Below are 22812 nucleotides of genomic sequence, written 5' to 3'. Positions count from 1 at the left end.
ACCACAACAACAAAGAACTTTCTTTTCTTCTTCTGTGTGCCGAATATTGAACAGAATTTCTTTCCGAAAACTTCCTATCTATGGAAAACATTATCACAAGAGTGTTTTCCTACAGGCTGCAACATAGTCATCTTCAGATCGAATGCCAATAACTAATTGTCATAAACCGTCATTATAAGTCTGATAACTGCATAAAATTTTATATATCCGTTTTTTTTTTTAATCCTTTGAGATGAGTAATTTGTGTATTTATTATAAACTAGCAGATGTTGCCCGGTATTAAACATAACGTTAAATTCCTTTAAAAAAAAAATAATAAAAACAAAAAAAAAAAAGCAAAGAAACCGAGACACGTGCATGCGAGTATTGTTTTTTCAAAACAGTTCACTTTATGTAAGTAAAAAAAATACTCGAGCTGAGATCAAAACCAAAACCTAAAGACAATGAGTCAAGTACGATAACCATTAGGCCAGCTTGCCATGATCTTTAAAAAGTGTTTTCAAACCTCGTTAAACAATTGACAAACAGATAAAAATCCAATGACCCTTATATACCAATTTTTCAATTTTGACCCCTGAGCAGCCCTTTTTTTCCGGATGAAAAATGATTAAAAAGCTTTCCACATGTCTGAGTTCCCTATATATACCAAATTTCAAGCCTGTAGATAAAAATCCATTAAGTATATAAGTTGAGAATCCTTCTCTCACACACACACACACACACATTCTCACTTTTATTGATATATAAATAAGTACACAAATTACTCATCTCAAAGGATTCCAATAAAAAATAAATAAATAAAAATACATAATACCATTTGGTTTGGACCCGACAACAAAATACCATATAAGAACGAAAACTTAGATTTATAAGACCCTAAAATCCAACCTTGATTGCCCTTTGGGGCCCATGGCGCAGTGGATAAAGGCATTGAATCTCTATGGTTCCAGGTTAGCATAATCTGAAGATAGCAGTTTTATATCTACCCAAAGTCGTCCATGAGTTTAGTTGGCCAAAAACGTGGTGAGACGACAACAACTATGGAAGGCAGTAATTACCGAGGATACAGTTATGAAACCCTTATCCCTGAGTGGCTTCCGGGTCTTGATAAGTGGTGACCACCGTGTAAAAAAAAAAAAAAAAATCCGCATTCCTATCCCATCACGGTTAGCCACCTGAAGGCCAGAGAATGAGTTGGCAGAAACGTGGTGAAATAACAACAACTACAAAGATGAGGATAACAGTTGACAAATAAATAAATTTATCAAAGTTTGTTCTGTAATACTGTTTATCTCCAGAGTTCTACAGACAAAGTTATCTTTAGTTAACCTTTGACGACTAAATGTTTTCGTTTACTAACCAAAATAGAAAAGTTACTAGCGAAACGCACGTGACTTTTGGAATATGACATCTTCGTTATTTTTTTTTAAATAAGTGTACTTCTAAATATACACCGAATTTTATGTTGAGATTTAAAGGTATAAAAAAACGAATGTCTTTCGATGTTCTTTTTTAAAACGACTTCCGTTAAAAAAAGAGTATATTTGTGAGTGAGATATTAAAACAATCATATGTTATATTGGGATATTATATAGTGAGGTGGTTCGATGGGGATAGATACTTGTTTTGTCATAGGGACGTTTCTTGAACTGATGTTACCTCCTGGGAACAGCAAGCATCTCCCCTGAGGGAGTAAACGATATGTACATGGATGATATAAACGTTTGTTACATCAAGGTTTTAATGGGGTGATGTTTGTCACATCAAGGTTTTAATGGGGGTGATGTTTGTCACATCAAGGTTTTAATGGGGGTGATGTTTGTCACATCAAGGTTTTAATGGGGGTGATGTTTGTCACATCAAGGTTTTAATGGGGGTGATGTTTGTCACATCAAGGTTTTAATGGGTGATGTTCGTTACATCAAGGTTTTAATGGGGTGATTGTTACATCAAGGTTTTAATGGGTGATGTTCGTTACATCAAGGTTTTAATGGGGTGATGTTTGTTACATCAAGGTTTTAATGGGTTGATGTTTGTTACATCAAGGTTTTAATGGGGTGATGTTTGTTACATCAAGGTTTTAATGGGGTGATGTTCGTTACATCAAGGTTTTAATGGGGTGATGTTCGTTACATCAAGGTTTTAATGGGGTGATGTTCGTTACATCAAGGTTTTAATGGGGTGATGTTCGTTACATCATGGTTTTAATGGGGTGATTGTAACATCAAGGTTTTAATGGGGTGATGTTTGTTACATCAAGGTTTTAATGGGGTGATGTTTCCTACATCAAGGTTTTAATGGGGGTGATGTTTGTTACATCAAAGGTACCATCTCTTCTTGACGTGATTACGGACAGGATTTTATTGTCATTGTTGATAATAGGGACCGTTTTGCTTGAACTGAACGCTTGTAGAAAATAAACAAGACATCTTTTTTTTTTAATTTTTTTTTTTTTTCATAAAAATAACATGACTATTTTTCAACAATTAAAAGGAGCCTATTGATCATAAGTCCATGTCCGTCATCGGCCGGCACAAAACTGGTATATGCATCACTGGCACGTGACCCGTCCTGTTTCGAGTCTCAACTTCAGCTGTTTTTACACTTCTTTCATTATTGAATTAATTTGGAATTCTTTGAGATGAGTATTTGTAGAATTTATTTTATTCAATTATTTGCGGACTATTATCCTCATCTTTTTGGAAGGCTTAGAAGATGAGGATTATAGTCCGCAAATAATTGTTACGGTGTGTGAATGAATACGTTCTATAACGACGTACATGTTGAATAGTGGGGTTTATATTTTATCTGTATATTCATGTACCTGTAAATACGTGTATCATTTAGTTGATCATCTAGTGTGTATATTTTAACATTTATGCAACAGTTCTAACAGGAAACGATTGACGTGGACGTATCGAAACAGTTGTAGACAAACAGTTCTTTTTAACAAGCGTAAATAACACAATACAAACCTGAATTATTTATGAACATTTATTTTCATGATCCGACCTGCATTTTCAGAGATTACACGTTTTTACATCTTGGCTGCCTGAGATGACGCCGCTCCCTGCGTCATGGAGACCAACTCCCCTCTTGAGTCGTCCGTTCCCTCTGATGACCAGCTAACAACTGGCTAGAATCTCCCCAAATCTACATCTGAGGCGCGTAATGAGATGCATATAATCAACCAATTAGAAGCCGACGACCTTACTATAAAAATATCAAATTTTGAGTTAAAGTCAGTTTGCTGTCAACCTCCGTCTTGAAACGTCTTTAAGAATTACCCAACACTCGAAATTGTGACTGCATTGATTCTTCGCGATTTGATTTACTGCTGCCATCTTTGTTCAACATAATGGCTCAGCAATAAATAATTCTTCTCTCTTTAAAAAAGAGAGAAGGAGAGTGGTAAGAGAGAAGGACAACAGAGAGAGAGAGCTAAAAAGACAGAGAAATACATACACACTAAGAAAACAAAGCGACCGCAATATTATTCATGTTTTCCAATCTCTGGTGACAGCAACTACGTTTGACCTTTGAGCATCTGTGTTCTCTGATGGCTTTGACGTGGTTGAGTTTTATAAACAACTGTCAATTTCCAAAGTTGGCAGGCCGGACATCTTGAATACATGCGCCAGTCAATCACTGCGCACTTCTCCACAAGTATGTGACAAGTCTGGCACAAGGTTCATTCGGTGAAAAGCCGCCAGCTCCCCCAAAAAGAGCCTCCTCATTATGAAGACTCACTTCTGCAGTTTACGAACTGTGCTGAAATAATAATTACCAATAAACCCATTTTTAACATGGGGATAAAGGGCAACTATTCTGTACTTTCACCTAACAATTTAATCAACAAAAGGTTGAGTAAAAATTAAATTTAGATTGAAAATCATACAAAAAAAAAAATAGTATGGTTTGTAAACTGCAGAAGTTTCATTTTTTATTAGTTTCGTTTTTTTTTTTCATACTGAGATCAAACGTTTTCTAATGACGATCAACTTCTCTAGCGTTACCTTTTCTCTTGTACTATCTGCTATCAATTGACTCCCTCCATGTTTTCAATCTAAAATTTATAAGCTTTTCACATATTAAAATAACTTTTCTTTTTTTACAAAGAAGTCACCACTTATCAAGGCCCAAAGGCCACTCAAGGATAAGGGTTAATGAACTTAAGATGGTAGTGTAGTAACCGTTAATCGTGTAAATTGGGTAGAATTTGATTATTTATGGGGACGGTTCAACAAGAGCTTGCTTACATTAGACTTGAAGGCTACTATGCTGTAGTCAGCCGGGAAGCAGGCCAATAGAACAGTGTTCCACAAGCGGACGGTTCTAGGAAAGAAGCTGTGCTTGTGGAATCTGCGTTTAGATTTATACACAGATAGAGAGTGGGAGAAACTGTTGATAGTGGTTGTAGCTAGTCGAGTGTTTTTTTGTGAAAGTTTGGCAAGACGGGACGATAGATTGGAGCTCAGACAAGTACTTGCCACGAAAATAGTGTTAGAGCAACGTCTCTTCTGTGGGAAAGAGGCTACAGAGAAAATAAAAGTGCATCACCTACTAGGTTTTGAAGTCGGTTTTGATATATATATCAAGGCAGAATAGGGCGCGCCGAGCAGCTCCCAGCCAGATGTGACAACAGTACTCCATTTTAGGACGTACTTTAAGACATCATTTAGATAAATGGTTAAAACTATCAAGGAAGCCAATCATTCGATTTGCACTTTTATATAAAATGCACAAGATACAATAATTAGCTTAAAAGAGAGCAAATAAATAATATAAAATATTTTGAAAACACACTTATTTACTTAAGCATAGCCAATGTAAACAGAAGGCCGTTTCACTAAAGTCACATATCTTGCTGACGTCACAGAGTAAAGTACAATAGCCACGGTTAGGCAATAGATGACTATTACGAGGATTATTTTAAGGTGCATTTTAACATAAGAAAATTCCACTACAGTATTTTCCCAACAAAATATACTTGCCCCTTTTAATTGAACATGTCCAAATGTAAACAAATGTAATGTAAACAAATCCCTCGGAAAATAAAATAGGGTCAGTTTTGGACCAGTCTCAAAATCTTCCAGCAATTTCTTTGATCCTCGTTATAGTTGTCTTTCGTATAACCATCGTATTATATTATGTCATGTCAGCAGATTAATCAATTTTAATGAAACGGCCTTCTATTTGAGTAGGCCATGCATAATTAAGTAAATATGCCTGTTTAACTAAAGTTTTGCATGAAAAGAATAAATGGATAAAATTCATGCTAAACTTTTTCATCTGATATTTAAATATGCAAATGTATTTCTTTTAGTCTTTTCTGTTCATGTTTTTAACATTAAACATGTCAGCAAGAATTTTATATGGTACACCCCTCCAAAAAATAAGATAAGGAAAAAGAAAATTAGAAACAAAGAAAGAGGAAAAGAGAAGGAAAAGGTAAGACGTAAAAAGGAAACAAGAAAGAGAAAAGGTAAAATAATCAAAATAAAGACAAATAAGGCGAAAAGCGGTGGGGGGGGGGAAGAAACTAAGAAATAAAGAAAATCGGAAAAAGAAAGAAAATTGGAAAAGGAAAAAGAAAAAAGAGAAAAGGGGAAAGAAATAGGGGAAAAAGAAAAGGGAAAAGGAGAAAAGAGGGAAAAGGAAAGACAGAAAATAAAAAAAGGAGAAAAGCAAAACAAAAGCAAAATAAGGCAAAAAAGAGAAACAAAAAGAAAAAAGATTTTTTTTATACCAAATTTTGGATCTCACTCACCTCATCATCCGTGAAACCAAAATCCGTAACCTTGTGGAGCCGGACAACACAGTTATCGATACCATTCAGAGTGAGGACCTTTAAATAAAATCAATTTTTAAATTAACAAAAAAGAAAAAAGGTGAAAATATGTGAAGATAATGTTAATTTATTATCAATTAGCAAGGGTGCCCGGCATTGCCCGGGTGTTAGGAGGTGTAAAAAAAAAGAAAAGTGGTAGTAGGCAGGGAGTCAGGCTTGAACCTGTAACGCGAAGGCGGAAAAGAAAGTGACAGAAAACCTGACATCTTACCACTACTCCATGACGTGACCGGAAGTGTAAAGCAATCAAATTTAGTGTCGTCATGATATAGAAAGAACTGTTATGAATATCTATTTAATATGACATAGTAATACAGGACAGTCGTCATGATATAGAAAGAACTGTTATAAATGTCTATTTAATATGACATAGTAATACAGGACAGTCGTCATGATATAGAAAGAATAGTTATAAATGTCTATTTAATATGACATAGTAATACAGGACAGTCGTCATGATATAGAAAGAACTGTTATAAATGTCTATTTAATATGACATAGTAATACAGGACAGTCGTCATGATATAGAAAGAACAGTTATAAATATCTATTTAATATGACATAGTAATACAGGACAGTCGTCATGATATAGAAAGAACTGTTATAAATGTCTATTTAATATGACATAGTAATACAGGACAGTCGTCATGATATAGAAAGAACTGTTATGAATATCTATTTAATATGACATAGTAATACAGGACAGTCGTCATGATATAGAAAGAACTGTTATGAATGTCTATTTAATATGACATAGTAATACAGGACAGTCGTCATGATATAGAAAGAACTGTTATGAATATCTATTTAATATGACATAGTAATACAGGACAGTCGTAATGATATAGAAAGAACTGTTATGAATATCTATTTAATATGACATAGTAATACAGGACAGTCGTCATGATATAGAAAGAACTGTTATGAATGTCTATTTAATATGACATAGTAATACAGGACAGTCGTCATGATATAGAAAGAACTGTTATGAATATCTATTTAATATGACATAGTAATACAGGACAGTCGTCATGATATAGAAAGAACTGTTATGAATATCTATTTAATATGACATAGTAATACAGGACAGTCGTCATGATATAGAAAGAACTGTTATGAATATCTATTTAATATGACATAGTAATACAGGACAGTCGTCATGATATAGAAAGAACTGTTATAAATGTCTATTTAATATGACATAGTAATACAGGACAGTCGTCATGATATAGAAAGAACAGTTATAAATATCTATTTAATATGACATAGTAATACAGGACAGTCGTCATGATATAGAAAGAACAGTTATAAATATCTATTTAATATGACATAGTAATACAGGACAGTCGTCATGATATAGAAACAAAACAGTTATAAATATCTATTTAATATGACATAGTAATACAGGACAGTCGTCATGATATAGAAAGAACTGTTATAAATGTCTATTTAATATGACATAGTAATACAGGACAGTCGTCATGATATAGAAAGAACAGTTATAAATATCTATTTAATATGACATAGTAATACAGGACAGTCGTCATGATATAGAAAGAACTTATAAATGTCTATTTAATATGACATAGTAATACAGGACAGTCGTCATGATATAGAAAGAACTGTTATGAATATCTATTTAATATGACATAGTAATACAGGACAGTCGTCATGATATAGAAAGAACTGTTATGAATATCTATTTAATATGACATAGTAATACAGGACAGTCGTCATGATATAGAAAGAACTGTTATAAATGTCTATTTAATATGACATAGTAATACAGGACAGTCGTCATGATATAGAAAGAACAGTTATAAATATCTATTTAATATGACATAGTAATACAGGACAGTCGTCATGATATAGAAAGAACAGTTATAAATATCTATTTAATATGACATAGTAATACAGGACAGTCGTCATGATATAGAAACAAAACAGTTATAAATATCTATATAATATGACATAGTAATACAGGACAGTCGTCATGATATAGAAAGAACTGTTATAAATGTCTATTTAATATGACATAGTAATACAGGACAGTCGTCATGATATAGAAAGAACTGTTATGAATATCTATTTAATATGACATAGTAATACAGGACAGTTGTCATGATATAGAAAGAACTGTTATGAATGTCTATTTAATATGACATAGTAATACAGGACAGTCGTCATGATATAGAAAGAACTGTTATGAATATCTATTTAATATGACATAGTAATACAGGACAGTCGTCATGATATAGAAAGAACTGTTATGAATATCTATTTAATATGACATAGTAATACAGGACAGTCGTCATGATATAGAAAGAACTGTTATGAATATCTATTTAATATGACATAGTAATACAGGACAGTCGTCATGATATAGAAAGAACTGTTATAAATGTCTATTTAATATGACATAGTAATACAGGACAGTCGTCATGATATAGAAAGAACAGTTATAAATATCTATTTAATATGACATAGTAATACAGGACAGTCGTCATGATATAGAAAGAACAGTTATAAATATCTATTTAATATGACATAGTAATACAGGACAGTCGTCATGATATAGAAACAAAACAGTTATAAATATCTATTTAATATGACATAGTAATACAGGACAGTCGTCATGATATAGAAAGAACTGTTATAAATGTCTATTTAATATGACATAGTAATACAGGACAGTCGTCATGATATAGAAAGAACAGTTATAAATATCTATTTAATATGACATAGTAATACAGGACAGTCGTCATGATATAGAAAGAACAGTTATAAATATCTATTTAATATGACATAGTAATACAGGACAGTCGTCATGATATAGAAAGAACTGTTATAAATGTCTATTTAATATGACATAGTAATACAGGACAGTCGTCATGATATAGAAAGAACAGTTATAAATATCTATTTAATATGACATAGTAATACAGGACAGTCGTCATGATATAGAAAGAACTGTTATAAATGTCTATTTAATATGACATAGTAATACAGGACAGTCGTCATGATATAGAAAGAACAGTTATAAATATCTATTTAATATGACATAGTAATACAGGACAGTCGTCATGATATAGAAAGAACAGTTATAAATATCTATTTAATATGACATAGTAATACAGGACAGTCGTCATGATATAGAAAGAACTGTTATAAATGTCTATTTAATATGACATAGTAATACAGGACAGTCGTCATGATATAGAAAGAACAGTTATAAATATCTATTTAATATGACATAGTAATACAGGACAGTCGTCATGATATAGAAAGAACAGTTATAAATATCTATTTAATATGACATAGTAATACAGGACAGTGGTCATGATATAGAAAGAACAGTTATAAATATCTATTTAATATGACATAGTAATACAGGACAGTCGTCATGATATAGAAAGAACTGTTATAAATGTCTATTTAATATGACATAGTAATACAGGACAGTCGACATGATATAGAAAGATCAGTTATAAATATCTATTTAATATGACATAGTAATACAGGACAGTCGTCATGAGATAGAAAGAACTGTTATAAATGTCTATTTAATATGACATAGTAATACAGGACAGTCGTCATGATATAGAAAGATCAGTTATAAATATCTATTTAATATGACATAGTAATACAGGACAGTCGTCATGATATAGAAAGAACTGTTATAAATGTCTATTTAATATGACATAGTAATACAGGACAGTCGTCATGATATAGAAAGAACAGTTATAAATATCTATTTAATATGACATAGTAATACAGGGCAGTCGTCATGATATAGAAAGAACTGTTATGAATATCTATTTAATATGACATAGTAATACAGGACAGTCGTCATGATATAGAAAGAACTGTTATAAATGTCTATTTAATATGACATAGTAATACAGGACAGTCGTCATGATATAGAAAGAACAGTTATAAATATCTATTTAATATGACATAGTAATACAGGACAGTCGTCATGATATAGAAAGAACTGTTATAAATGTCTATTTAATATGACATAGTAATACAGGACAGTCGTCATGATATAGAAAGAACAGTTATAAATATCTATTTAATATGACATAGTAATACAGGACAGTCGTCATGATATAGAAAGAACAGTTATAAATATCTATTTAATATGACATAGTAATACAGGACAGTCGTCATGATATAGAAAGAACAGTTATAAATATCTATTTAATATGACATAGTAATACAGGACAGTCGTCATGATATAGAAAGAACAGTTATAAATATCTATTTAATATGACATAGTAATACAGGACAGTCGTCATGATATAGAAAGAACAGTTATAAATATCTATTTAATATGACAAAGTCATGCAGGACAGTCGTCATGATATAGAAATAACAGTTATAAATCTCTATTTAATATGATATAGTAATACAGGACAGTCGTCATTATATAGAAAGAACAGTTATAAATATCTATTTAATATGACATAGTAATACAGGACAGTCGTCATTATATAGAAAGAACAGTTATAAATATCTATTTAATATGACATAGTAATACAGGACAGTCGTCATGATATAGAAAGAATAGTTATAAATGTCTATTTAATATGACATACTAATACAGGATAGTCGTCATGATATAGAAAGAACAGTTATAAATATCTATTTAATATGACATAGTAATACAGGACAGTCGTCATGATATAGAAAGAACAGTTATAAATATCTATTTAATATGACATAGTAATACAGGACAGTCGTCATGATATAGAAAGAACAGTTATAAATATCTATTTAATATGACATAGTAATACAGGACAGTCGTCATGATATAGAAAGAATAGTTATAAATGTCTATTTAATATGACATAGTAATACAGGACAGTCGTCATGATATAGAAAAAACAGTTATAAATGTCGTCCCCTCAGTATTGTCATCACCAGTGTTATTCGTGTATTATGAGTCCATTATATGTCCGCCAATATGAGCCCCCTGCTCTTTAACAATAGGTGCGAGTTTGAAATTAATGTTTCTATTTAGAGCACAATTTAACCATGATACATGGCTTTTGCATTTTAAACTTTAATTCAAACCATTATCACCGCACCAGTAGAAAGGCCCGGCATATCAAATCAAAAGTAGGTTCTTTGATATGAAGAGACAATAAGTTTGTTTAACGACGTATCAACCTCTCACGACTAAAATACCACACATTTGTAAAATATGGAATGCCTCCCTAACAGTTTTGTAAAAACAAAAATTCTCTCCTAACCGCAGCCAAGCACTGTCCATTTTGGCAAATATATTATATATATATATATATATGGTACTCCTGCAGTATTTTATATATATATATATATATATATATATATATATATATATATATATATATATATATGTATTTGAAAAAACAGTAAAAGAATTTTTGAGAAGTTGGTTTATTTTTTTTATTTCTCGGATTATTTTCGGCACGGCGTGGCACAGCAACCGACAAGACATTGGGCAAACAACACTTGGCTATCTCAAAAGAAAAACCAAAGAAAGAAGCAAGATAATTCTCGAAGAGTAAAAGAAAATTATTCACCCTCTCCTATCCGTTGCCACAATACAGTTGGCATTGCTAAATGAATGTCTGAAAAAAAAAAAAAAAAAAAAAAAAAAAAATGGGTGGCTGCAGTTTTAGGTTGGAAAGACACCAAAAAAAATGGAGAGTACGGATTAGGGGTGTCGCGATATTTAGCAATAATAAAACTTTTTCGAATATGAAACAACTTTTCTGAATGTTTGACACAAGACTTGTGTAGTCAACCTGGTTTTGCTGACATGAAGGATATATTCCTTGAAAGATTGTTGAAATCTATATATAAAAGTAGAAATGTGTGTGTGTGTGTGTGATAACAATTGTCAACCGATATACTCAATGAATATTTGATCTACAGACCTGAAATTTGGTATATAGGGTATTCAGACATGAGGAAAATTTTTTTAATCTGTTTTCATCCGGAAAAAAGGGTTGCTAAGGGGTAAAAATTGAAAAATTGGTACTTAAGGGTCATCAGATTCTTATCTATTTGTCAACTGTTTTACGAATATGAATCGTTCACATAACAGTTCACTTATGTTAAGAATAGGTATGGATTGAAAACACTGTTTAAAGACGTGGAAAGCTGGCCTAATGGTTATCGTACTTGACTCAATGGTTTTAGGTTTTGGTTTCGATCTCTGCTTGAGGATTTTTTTACTTACATGAAATAAACTATATATTATTTAATTGGAATTCATTATTGAGATGAGTATTATTTATTAATTTTTTTTATTGCGGATTATTATCCTCACCTTTTTTAGTTGTTGTTGTTTCAAGACGTTGCGGCCAACTATTCTTCTGGCCTTCGTCAGGTGATAACCACGGCAGGATAGGAACTCCGAATCTCCTGATTGCACCCACTCCAATTACAACAACTACGGAAGGCAGTAATTGCAGTGGATGCAGTCAGGAGATTCGGAGTTCCTATCCCGTCGCGGTTACCACCTGACGAAGGCCAGAGGAATAGTTGGCCGAAACATCATGAAGCAACTAAGAAAAAGATGAGGATAATAGTCCGCAATAAATTAAAATTTATGAAAAAAACTGTTTAGAAAAATCATAATACTCGCATACGTTTCAGTTTCTTTCCATTTTTTTCTTTCATTTTTATTAAAGGAATTTAACATTACGTTTAATAACTACGGTATTTCTCTTTATAATAAACAGGAAATTGGCGTTCATTAAAATACAATATTTATGCGTATTTTATGACCGGGCAACGCCGGATGACCTACTAGTATATCTATAAAAGTGAGATTGTGTGTATATGTGAGGACACTTCCCAACCCATATACTCAACGAATTTTTGATCTACAGACTTGATATTTGGTATATAGGGTATTTACACAAGTAGAACATTTTAATCGGTTTCCATCCAGAAAAAGAGGGTTGCTAAGGAGTCAAAATTGAAAAATTGGTATGTGCGAGTGATCAGATTTTTATCTGTTTGCTAACTGTTTCACGAATGCGCATGTGAAAATCGTTCACATGACAGATTCATTATGTTAAGAATAAGTTGGTTTGAAAAAACTTTTTAAAGAGCGTGTCAAGCTGGTCTAATGGTTATCGCACTTGATTCAATATCAGCTTTTTTTTTTTACTTACAAAAAGTGAACTGCTTTAAAAAAAAAAACAACAAAAAAAAACATAATACTTGCCTTAGTTTCTGGACATTTTTTTTTTAAAGAAATTTAACGTTACGTTTAATACCTACAATATTTCTGTTTATAATGAATAAGAAATCTGCATTAATTTAAATATAATATTCATGCATATTTTATGACTGGGCAATGCCGGGTGGCCTGCTAGCTAAGTAAATCAACGTTTGTTTCCCTACGGCTTTTGTTTCTATATCCCACACTATAACAAAGAGCAATGTGTATTTATTTGTATAATTGTTTCGTCATAAAAAATTTAGCAAAAAAAAAAAGTACTTACCATAAAGGAAGGAAGCAAATAGCATCTTTGACCCCCCCCCCTCGCCCCACCAAAAGCCTTAGTTTAAAATGAATTCAGAGAAACAGTGAGAAAGATAAATAATGAGAGTGAGAGAGAATGGAGAAAGAAAAAAAGAGGGTGAATAAAGAGAGGGAGTGAAAGAGAAAGAGAAGATGAGAAAAAAGAGAAACAAAGAGAGAGGGTGAAAAACGAGAGAAACAAAAAGAGAGAAAGGAGTGAGAGAGAGGTAAAGGGAAATGGAGAACGAGAAAAAAATGGAATGGAGAGAAAGGGGAAGGGGGAAAGGGGAGAGTAAAGGAAAAGGAGTAGAGAGAATGGGAGAGAGAGATATGTTGAGAGAGAGAAAGAGGGGGAAAGAGAAATTAAGAGAGGAGAAAGACAAAAAGGGAAGAGAGAAAAAAGAAAAAGAGAAGGGAAAGAAGAAATAAAAAAAGAAACAGAGGGGAAAAGAGCGTTAGATAGTAAAAAAAGAAGTGCGAAAAAAAAAAAAAAGAGAAAACGAGTGACAAAAGAATGGGTGTGGCCTTGGAACAATGGATGCTGCAAGCAGAGAGGAAAAGCATGAGGAAAATTCACTGATTTACGTAAACAATTCCGCCATGAGTTACCGTTTTCTGGAATGTTCGCTCTTATTTCTCTATTCCAATTCCAATGATTGGTGATCACGGATTAAGAATTCTCCCGAGCACCCGTGTCATTTTTACGACTGCATGTTTGAGAACAATGCGCAAAGATTTTTATGGCAATGGCAATCCAAGAGAATATGACGCAAGACCAGAAATTCAAACGCAGCCAGGAACGGCGAAAAACATCTTAAAATATATAACACTAGCAGATGTACCTGACGTCAGCCGATATCAAGTGTAATGTTAAATTCCTTTAAAAAAATGAAGTAAAGAAAACAGACACTCACCACAAGATTGGAAAGAAAACTAGACGGCACATACACCTGTATGATCTTGGCAAGATCATCCCACAAAGCAGCAACTTTATGGCAACCTACCTGCCATATCTACTACTATCAGGGAGCGACATGTACGATTTGCTGGTGAATGCCAGAGGAGCAAGCAAGAGCTGGTGAAAAATGTATTGCAGTAAACTCCACAAGACTGGCGCATGAGCATAGGACGACCTAGATCCACGTACATCCAGCAAATTGCATATGACGCCGACACTGATCCTGAAGATCTGAGGCAGTTGATGGAAGACAGGAAAATCTAGAGAAAATCACGTATAAACAATGTAATTTTCACACTTTTGTACCATTTTTCCCGGCTAAAACCCAAATATGAAGTTTCACATGGGTCCGAATAATCTATACATTAAGTTTCATGTCTGTAGACTAAAAACTGATAGAGTTTGGTAGGAAAAATTTAAAAAAAAAAAAAAATATATATATATATATATATATATATATATATATACGCAAATAGGTATATATATACGCATACATAAATATATATAGACAGGGGGTTGTGTTTACTATAAACCTTTTACGCAAATATGCAAGTATACATCATCTAGAATATCTGCATGAATATAATTACACGTAATAATTAACTAAAGATGATCATCCCACCAGAAAACAAAAAAAAAATTAATAAGGAATTAATTAAAATGAATGTTTAAAAAAATATGCAAATTAGCTAGTTTTTTTGCTGATGAATGCAATTCACGACCCATATATAACAAAGTTGTATTTTCTTTTTAAATAAATAGAAAAAAAAATGGTTTTTAATATGAATACACAAAAAAAAAAAAAAAAATGATAAGACTATACATACTAGTAGGAATAACCGACGTTGCTAAAGGTTGAATAAGAATCAATTTAATTTTTATTATTATGCTCATACCATCATATTAATTTTTACTGCATCCCCTCCTCTTGCTGAACCGTCTAATAGAATCGACGGGGGGGGGGTCGCTAAATCACACACACACAAAGGAAAAGAAATCAAGACTGTAAATTAAAAATTTACAAGAAAATTTATTGTTCGACAGAATACTCAAAAAATATTTTATTTTATATATATATATAGAGAAAGAGAGAGAGAGAGAGAGAGAAAGAGAGAGAGAGAAAGAGAGAGAGAGAAAGAGAGAGAGAGAGAAAGAGAGAGAGAGAGAGAGAAAGAGAGAGAGAGAGAAAGAGAGAGAAAGAGAGAGAGAGAGAAAGAGAGAGAGAGAGAGAGAGAATCAAGCTACGCTGACGAGAGGCAGTTAACGTGAAACATGCCTGTACATAGATTACTGTTGTAAATATATATATATATAGATACATAGATAGATAGATATACACTATGAGTTCGAATCCTGTCATAGTCAGCCAGGCCGATGAACCATAATGACGGTGTGAATAACTATTTTATCTATAAATAAAACACACACACACGTCATATATATATATATATATATATATATATATATATATATATATATATATATATATATATATATTAGTCATTTATAAAATATATATATGGCGATTAAGCTACACTGAATATTCCGCGTTCCATCCACTCTAGGACTCTTCTTACTTAATTACTAACTAGCTCTACCTACGTATTGAGCACTTTTGAAGTAAATACTTAAAGTTTACGCATAAATCTATACTTTCGTATATTAATTTTATGTGAGTAAATTAAGTAGTTATATATATATATATATATAGGAAGAGAGAGAAGGAGGGAGAGGGATAGATATTGATATACATACACATATATAATAGTACACATTTCTAAAATGGGATAATAATGCATATGTAGGGGAGGAAACTCATGCATATGTAATGGAAGACAACTCTCCAGGCTTAGGGGAGCTAAATAATACCAGTATTACAGTTATTACTAAAAAATTAAAAATATTATGGCATCGATATATATATATATATATATATATATATATCAAGCAAATTAAAAGGATGCTTAACATTTCAAGACGCTGAGTTTTGTTTTATTCACCGAGGGAGTACAATAAGGTAGATCAGCAAACTATTAAAAAAAACTGCATCCAAACGCATTATCTCAACATCTCTTTCTCTGAAAGCATTTTTTTCTCGTCTATTTTTTTGCCTCTTACTTTTTTAAATCCATCTTATACCTGCCCTTCACATTCTCTTTTTCTTCTTTTCTGTTACACAGTGATCACCACTTATCAAGGCCTGGAAGCCACTCAGGGATAAGGGTTATTGCAAGTACATTACGTTAGTGTGAAGATTTGATGAAGTGTTTACTTAAGGGGGCGGTTCATTAGGAACTTGTTAACATTGGACTTGAAGACATCCAAGTTGTAGTCAGGTGGGAAGCAGGCAGACGGAACAGAGTTCCACAGGCGTGCAGTTCTAAGAAAGAAGCTTTGTTCATGGAATCCGCGTTTTGATTTAGGCACAGATATAGAGTGGGGGAAATTTTTCACAGTGGATTCAGCTAGACGGGTGTTTTTCGTGAATGATTGGCGAGGGGGGACCAGATATTGGAGTTCAGACGAGCACCTGCCATGGAAATAACGATTCCTCACCCCACCCCCCCATAATCTACACTAATCCAATCTCTATATTCTTTAATACATTTGTTCAGGTATTCTCCGATTTGAAAATTATTTTCCTTGAAAAGTCTAGAAAAGGAAACACTAAACAAAAATCGCATCCCTTTCGTTAAACTCCATCTGACAGTTGGTAAATTGCAAAAAGTCCTTTTCTTGTCTTATGGATTCGCGCTTTCAAAAGCAAACCTGCTAGACACTATTTCCAGATTCGTCATTGGCGTTTTGTTTGGTTGTTCTCGGAAAGAAAAGAAAACAATGTATGCTCCTAAGATACAGCGAATCAGTTGGCCCATTTTAAACTGAATTGGGACAGATTAAAGAAAATGTTATATCTATAAAAAATAATTAAATAGTTTTTATTTTTTTTAAATAAATTCTTAAATAAAATATCCAACAAAAATATGCAACATATTTTTTTACAAAACATTACTTTTAACAAAAACGGAACAGACACTTCATAGTTCAGCAAGATATACCTGAAGAAGGTCAGTGTTTACATTGACCGAAAAGTTATGAAAATGACACTCAAGATGAGAACACTAGTCCGAATAATCCAAATAATATGAATTATCAATCCTTATCTAAAAAATTCAGAAACGTGAAATACTTTTGCGTTGCACATACATATTTTAAATAACATCTCAATCCAGTCAGACACACCTTGTGTTTCTAACTTGTAACAACCAATCGTATTGCTCATGTTTTTTATGAAAATCGCTCCAGACAAGGCATGAAGCACTTAATACAAGGATCTAAAAAAAAAAAAAAAAAAAAAAAAAAAAAAACTACTTCAAGGAACATCATTCATGAAACGTTAGAACTATGGATGGAAAAAGGGAAGCAAGAGTTGAAAGATTGCCGAAAATAACCCCAAAATTCACGTTCTACTCCCGTAAGAGTAATAAACATATTTGTATGCTAGATGTTTGGGTTATTAAATACTTGCAAATTAACATTACAAAATTAGGTAAAGCGCCCAAATTCATTGCAGTATATAAAAAAATTATTAATGAAACCATCTCCAAAGATTTTGAATAGGAGCAGGGGGGGGGGTCATATTGCTGACTTTTTAAAGTTATGTGGGTCAAAATATTTTTTTTTTTAAATGACTGACATGTTTTATACTATTTTGCTTATTAGTTTTACTTTTTATTGAATTCTGGTTCTCGAAAAAAAATCTTTAAATAATTTTCTGAACAAAAAAGAAAATCACACTTTTTTCACAAATTTCCATTTTTTTTTTTTAAATTTTTCCTGAATATTTTTTTACGTTTTATATAAGAACTTTGCAAGCCAGATTAAAGACTTCGACAAGAGGGATCTGGCCTGCAGGCCATAGTTTGAAGACATCTGATCTATATCGAAAAAAGGAGTTGGCTTTCTCCTTCTTATTTCAAAATAGAAAAGACAATTTTTTTTTTTTTAACGAAAAAAGCATTTAATCTGCACACTGAGCGATGAAAATGCGGTTTGAAAATGCAAGTTTGTTTTACAATCCACAGAAATTCGAAAAAGCGATAAAAAAAAAAAATCAAGTACATAACAAATAACTGTTACCAAAGGCAAGATAAGTTACTACATAATGTAAAATGTTTATTCAGCTCGAAAAATAAGCAATGTCAACTGTTACGCAAAAAAATAGCCATATAATGAATACATCGAGGCCATTTTTCCTTGTGATCGCGTAACGGTTGACACTGCTTGTTTTTCAAGCCGAATAAACATTATACATTAAGTAAAAACACTACAAACATAGCCGTCAAAAGTCTAATGAGTATAATTCGTCATGACTGACTCTTTAAAGATACGCGAGCAAAGATGCTGAAAAGTTACGAAGTGCAAAAGGATTGTACAAGTAAATTCAAAATCTGTGAAAAACAATAAGTCAATAAAAATACAAATAAAATTTCGGATATCAGAGCGCAAGACGACCAGTCGCTGATAAAAATGTGTACCGAAAATAGCCGTGAGTCGTATCATTACTGTGTCAAGAATGAAATATCAGGAACTTTCCAAAGACAAATAAAGAATTTAAAACAAGCGAACCAGAAAAACAAAGCAAGAACGTATAATACATGTTAGGGTTAGGGTCCATTCCATTCAATATATGCGTTTAAGAATAGAAACGCTATTTCAAAGTTGAGCATGAAGGACTCAAAAAATGACATCAAACTTGAACGTGACAGACCAAAAATATGGCAGTTAAGATTTAATCATGACAGACGAAAGGAAATGCATTTTGAAACTTAAATGCGATTTAAAACTTAAGCATGGCATACTAAAAAAAATGGAACTTCAGATCAAAGATATCCAACTTCAAACATAAGCGTGATTGACCAAAGATATGTGGCTACAAACGTAAGCATAACAGCCCGAAGATATGTGACTGCAAACGTAGACTGACAGACCAAAGAAATGCAACTTCAAGCATAAGCATGACAGACGAAAGTAATGCAACTGCAAACATAGGCATGACAGAACATAGATATGTGAAGCAAATGTAATTGTGACAGACCAAAGAAATGAAACTTCAAACATAATTGTGACAGACCAAAGAAATGAAACTTCAAACATAATTGTGATAGACCAAAGATATTTAATTTCCAAATTAAGCATGACAGAAAATGGAACTTTAAGTGTGACAGACCAAAAATTGGGACTTCAAACTTAAGCACGGCAGACCAAGAGAATGTTTTTCGCAACTTAAATGTAACAAGTAAAATAAAAAGTTAAACATAAAATACGATTCTAAATTTAAGCATGGCAGAAAATTAGATTTCCAACTTGAGGGTGGCAGACTAAAGAAAATATGATTTCAAACTTAAGTGTAGCACCCAAACCAACAGACTGAACCTCTTAAGTTGCATGGACATTTAAACGCATCATCTGCATATTTAACGATGAAACTTTTAACGGAAACGTGACGGACTAAAAAAAAACAATGATTTCAAAATTGAGCATAGCAGGCCAAACAGAATGTTATCTGAAACTTGAGTGTGACAAATAAAATAAAATGATATTTAAAAAATTAAGGGTCATAATAGGCCAAGGAAAATGTCATTTCAAACAAACAGACCAACAGACAGAGGCGCTTCTTAAATTGCTTAGACATTCAAAACTAACAAGATTCATACACATTCATGGAAATCGTCCAAGACAACGCATGAAGCCACTTGATGTAAGGAGTCAAAAAAAAAAAAAAAATGACTTCAAGGTCAAAAACTTGCCAATGATAAATGTTAGGTTGAATAGATTCTGTCCAAGAAAACAGCAATTCTTCCCTCTTTGTCAGAAGCATCATTCATGGAATGTGAGGACTAAAGATGCACTTTCTACTCTATTTTATAATTTAAATGAGATCGAGTTAATAAAAACCTTTAAGGCTCAAACCAGAAATAAATGTCCAATCATATTTTCTCCGATTTACTTCCTTACATCTTCATAATTTTCCATCCCTTCTTTGGCTAGGGATGTTTATCCTTGACCCCCAAAATCAACAGAGATTAGAGCATTTGTGTAATGATCTGGTCCCTGTTGATTTTGCAGTGGGAGTTTAGTTATGTGCAGTTCTAGGAGATCCACCTTCCCATGCCTTGCCTTCTCTCTTTGAGAAGGGGTTAGTTTATTGCTAACCGTCTAAGGCGCCCTTATTGGGGGGAATGCTGATGGGACTGCCCAGGCACTTTTGCAGGTCAGAGTGCCCCTCCTCTGGGGTGTATTGACTTCTCAATCCCACTTTCCAACCCTGGTGTCTAAGTCTTTGCAATGTGAGATAACTAAAAAATACGTTCATTGTTTTTAAAATTGAAACACCTATGTGTACCCTTCATTGATCCACTTGGAAAACATAATGTTATTGTTGTTGTTATTTTCTATTTGTTTTCAAAATATAAAAGACATTTTGTTTTAATGAAAAAAAGCATTTAATCTGGACACTGAGTGATGAAAATGCAGTCTGAAAATGCAAGTTTGTTTTACAATCCACAGAGATTCGAAAAAGTGGTAAAAAAAAAATAAAATAAAATAAAAATAAATCAAGTACATAAATAACTGTTACCAAAGGCAAGATAAGTTACTACATAATGTAAAATGTTTATTCGGCTCGAAAAATAAGCAATGTCAACTGATACACAACCCTAAGAAAAAATGGCCACATAACGAATACATCGAGACCATTTTTTCTTGTGGTTACGTAACGGTTGATACGGTTTGTTTTTCGAGATGAATAAACATTATACATTAAGTAAAAACACTACAAACATACCCAGCTAGGTAGAAGAGTAACTTATACTGCATTTTGGTAACATTTATTTGTTATATATTTGTTTTTTTTTGTTTGTTTTTTACCATTTTTTGTTAATCTTTGTGGATTTTCAAACAAACCCGAAAAGTCGATTCCAAACTGAAATAGGGCAGGCAGACAGAGCTTTTTAAAGAGAAGCAAGGGCAGAAATAAAAATCAAATGCAAAAAAAAAAAAAAAATTTTTTTTTTTTTTTTTTTTTTTTTTTAAATATTTTTTACTTTTAAGTACAGTTTGGGTTTCAGAGTTGTTGCACTTTGTTTTTACCTTTCAGTAAGAAAACAAAAACTATTTACAATGAAACCAAAATAAAACTCAGATTACAGACCTTAGTTTAAAAAAGTGTGAAACAAACATGGTTCATACGGTATTGACACTATCGCCTGATCAATGATGGATATTCCAAATGGTCTCGATAAAATACACCAATCAAAAGCCAACAATTTAAACGGTGAAAGCAACAACCGGATAAAAATAGATTGAAAAGAATGCACTTTTTTTTCAATAATTCTTGTTGATATTTTAAAGAACGATAACTCTTTAATTTAGAACCCCCACCAAGAAAAAGATTCTATGTTATAATAACGAAAAAATATTGAATTTCAAGTAAAACAAACGGTACTTGCGTAATTGTCATGTCGCAAATAGTAGCATATCCACAAATTATGGAAACCGATAAATTAGAAAAATAATAATGAAAACAAATTTGTGAAATCACTGTTACGCTTACTAAAAAAGAAAAAAGTTGACAAGAGAGTTCTGTTATATCATGTAATGAACAGAATTCAAAATGTTGGAGAAATTTTATTCCCATCTAAACTTTATCGAAAGCTTTCTTTCATTAATAATTATTTTGCATGGCTCTGCTTTCTATAAACCGAAATTTCATTTATATATTGATATTAATCTTTATTTTGTTTTTTGTTTTTTTTTTGGGGGGGGCAGGATGAAGTTGCATCTTTAATTTTACTACTTTTGCACGAGAACTCTCCTGCTTAGGAGATCCATTTAATGAAAAATTAATCCTTAAACTTACAAACAACACACACGATTAGGATAGGTATCAGGTTGTTGAATTTTTTCTCAGAAAATACCAAAAGTAAAAAATATGTGCCATTAAATATCTAATCAAATGCCATTAAACATTTAATCCAAGGCCATTAAACATTTGATCAAATGCCATTAAATATTTAATCAAATGCCATTAAATATTTAATCAAATGCCATTAAATATTTAATCAAATGCTCATTAATAGTGAATTCTGGTAGCTCTCGTGTCATGTAACGTGTCTTATTCTCAATATCTTGATGGGAGGTGACATGGACGGAGAACCTGGGTGGGTACTTATTCAGTTTATGACCCTATCACCGACAACTTCATTTCAGCATCTTCTGGCATGTTATTGAAGCAGCCAGATGATGCTGAAGCGATTATCCAATCAGCTGTCAGAGAACACACATTTCATAGAATAGTAAAAGTATTAAGCTTCAATGACGAATATTAGAGATTATTTTTTTGTTCACTTTTGAAAAAAAGGCGGGAAAAATGTGCGGATTCCAAAATCTGCTTTTTTTGCATTATTTTGTAGA

The 22812-nt window shown here is 32.4% G+C and overlaps 1 protein-coding gene across 1 annotated transcript in view; it reads right to left on the bottom strand.

The window, feature by feature from the left end:
• The window catches only part of LOC145246542 (tRNA (guanine(6)-N(2))-methyltransferase THUMP3-like), a 613480-nt gene that overhangs the window by 468282 nt on the left and 122386 nt on the right, over positions 1–22812 (bottom strand). The window contains exon 2 of the mRNA XM_080108145.1: positions 5771–5848. Within this exon, the coding sequence (XP_079964271.1) occupies positions 5771–5848 (78 nt within the window). The remainder of the gene's footprint in view (positions 1–5770; positions 5849–22812) is intronic.

The sequence above is a fragment of the Euprymna scolopes genome, chromosome 24, assembly GCF_053919585.1.
Source record: "Euprymna scolopes isolate OS-2025 chromosome 24, ASM5391958v1, whole genome shotgun sequence".
Taxonomy (NCBI): Eukaryota; Metazoa; Mollusca; class Cephalopoda; order Sepiida; family Sepiolidae; genus Euprymna; species Euprymna scolopes.
This window is presented reverse-complemented; position numbering and strand designations above follow the sequence as displayed.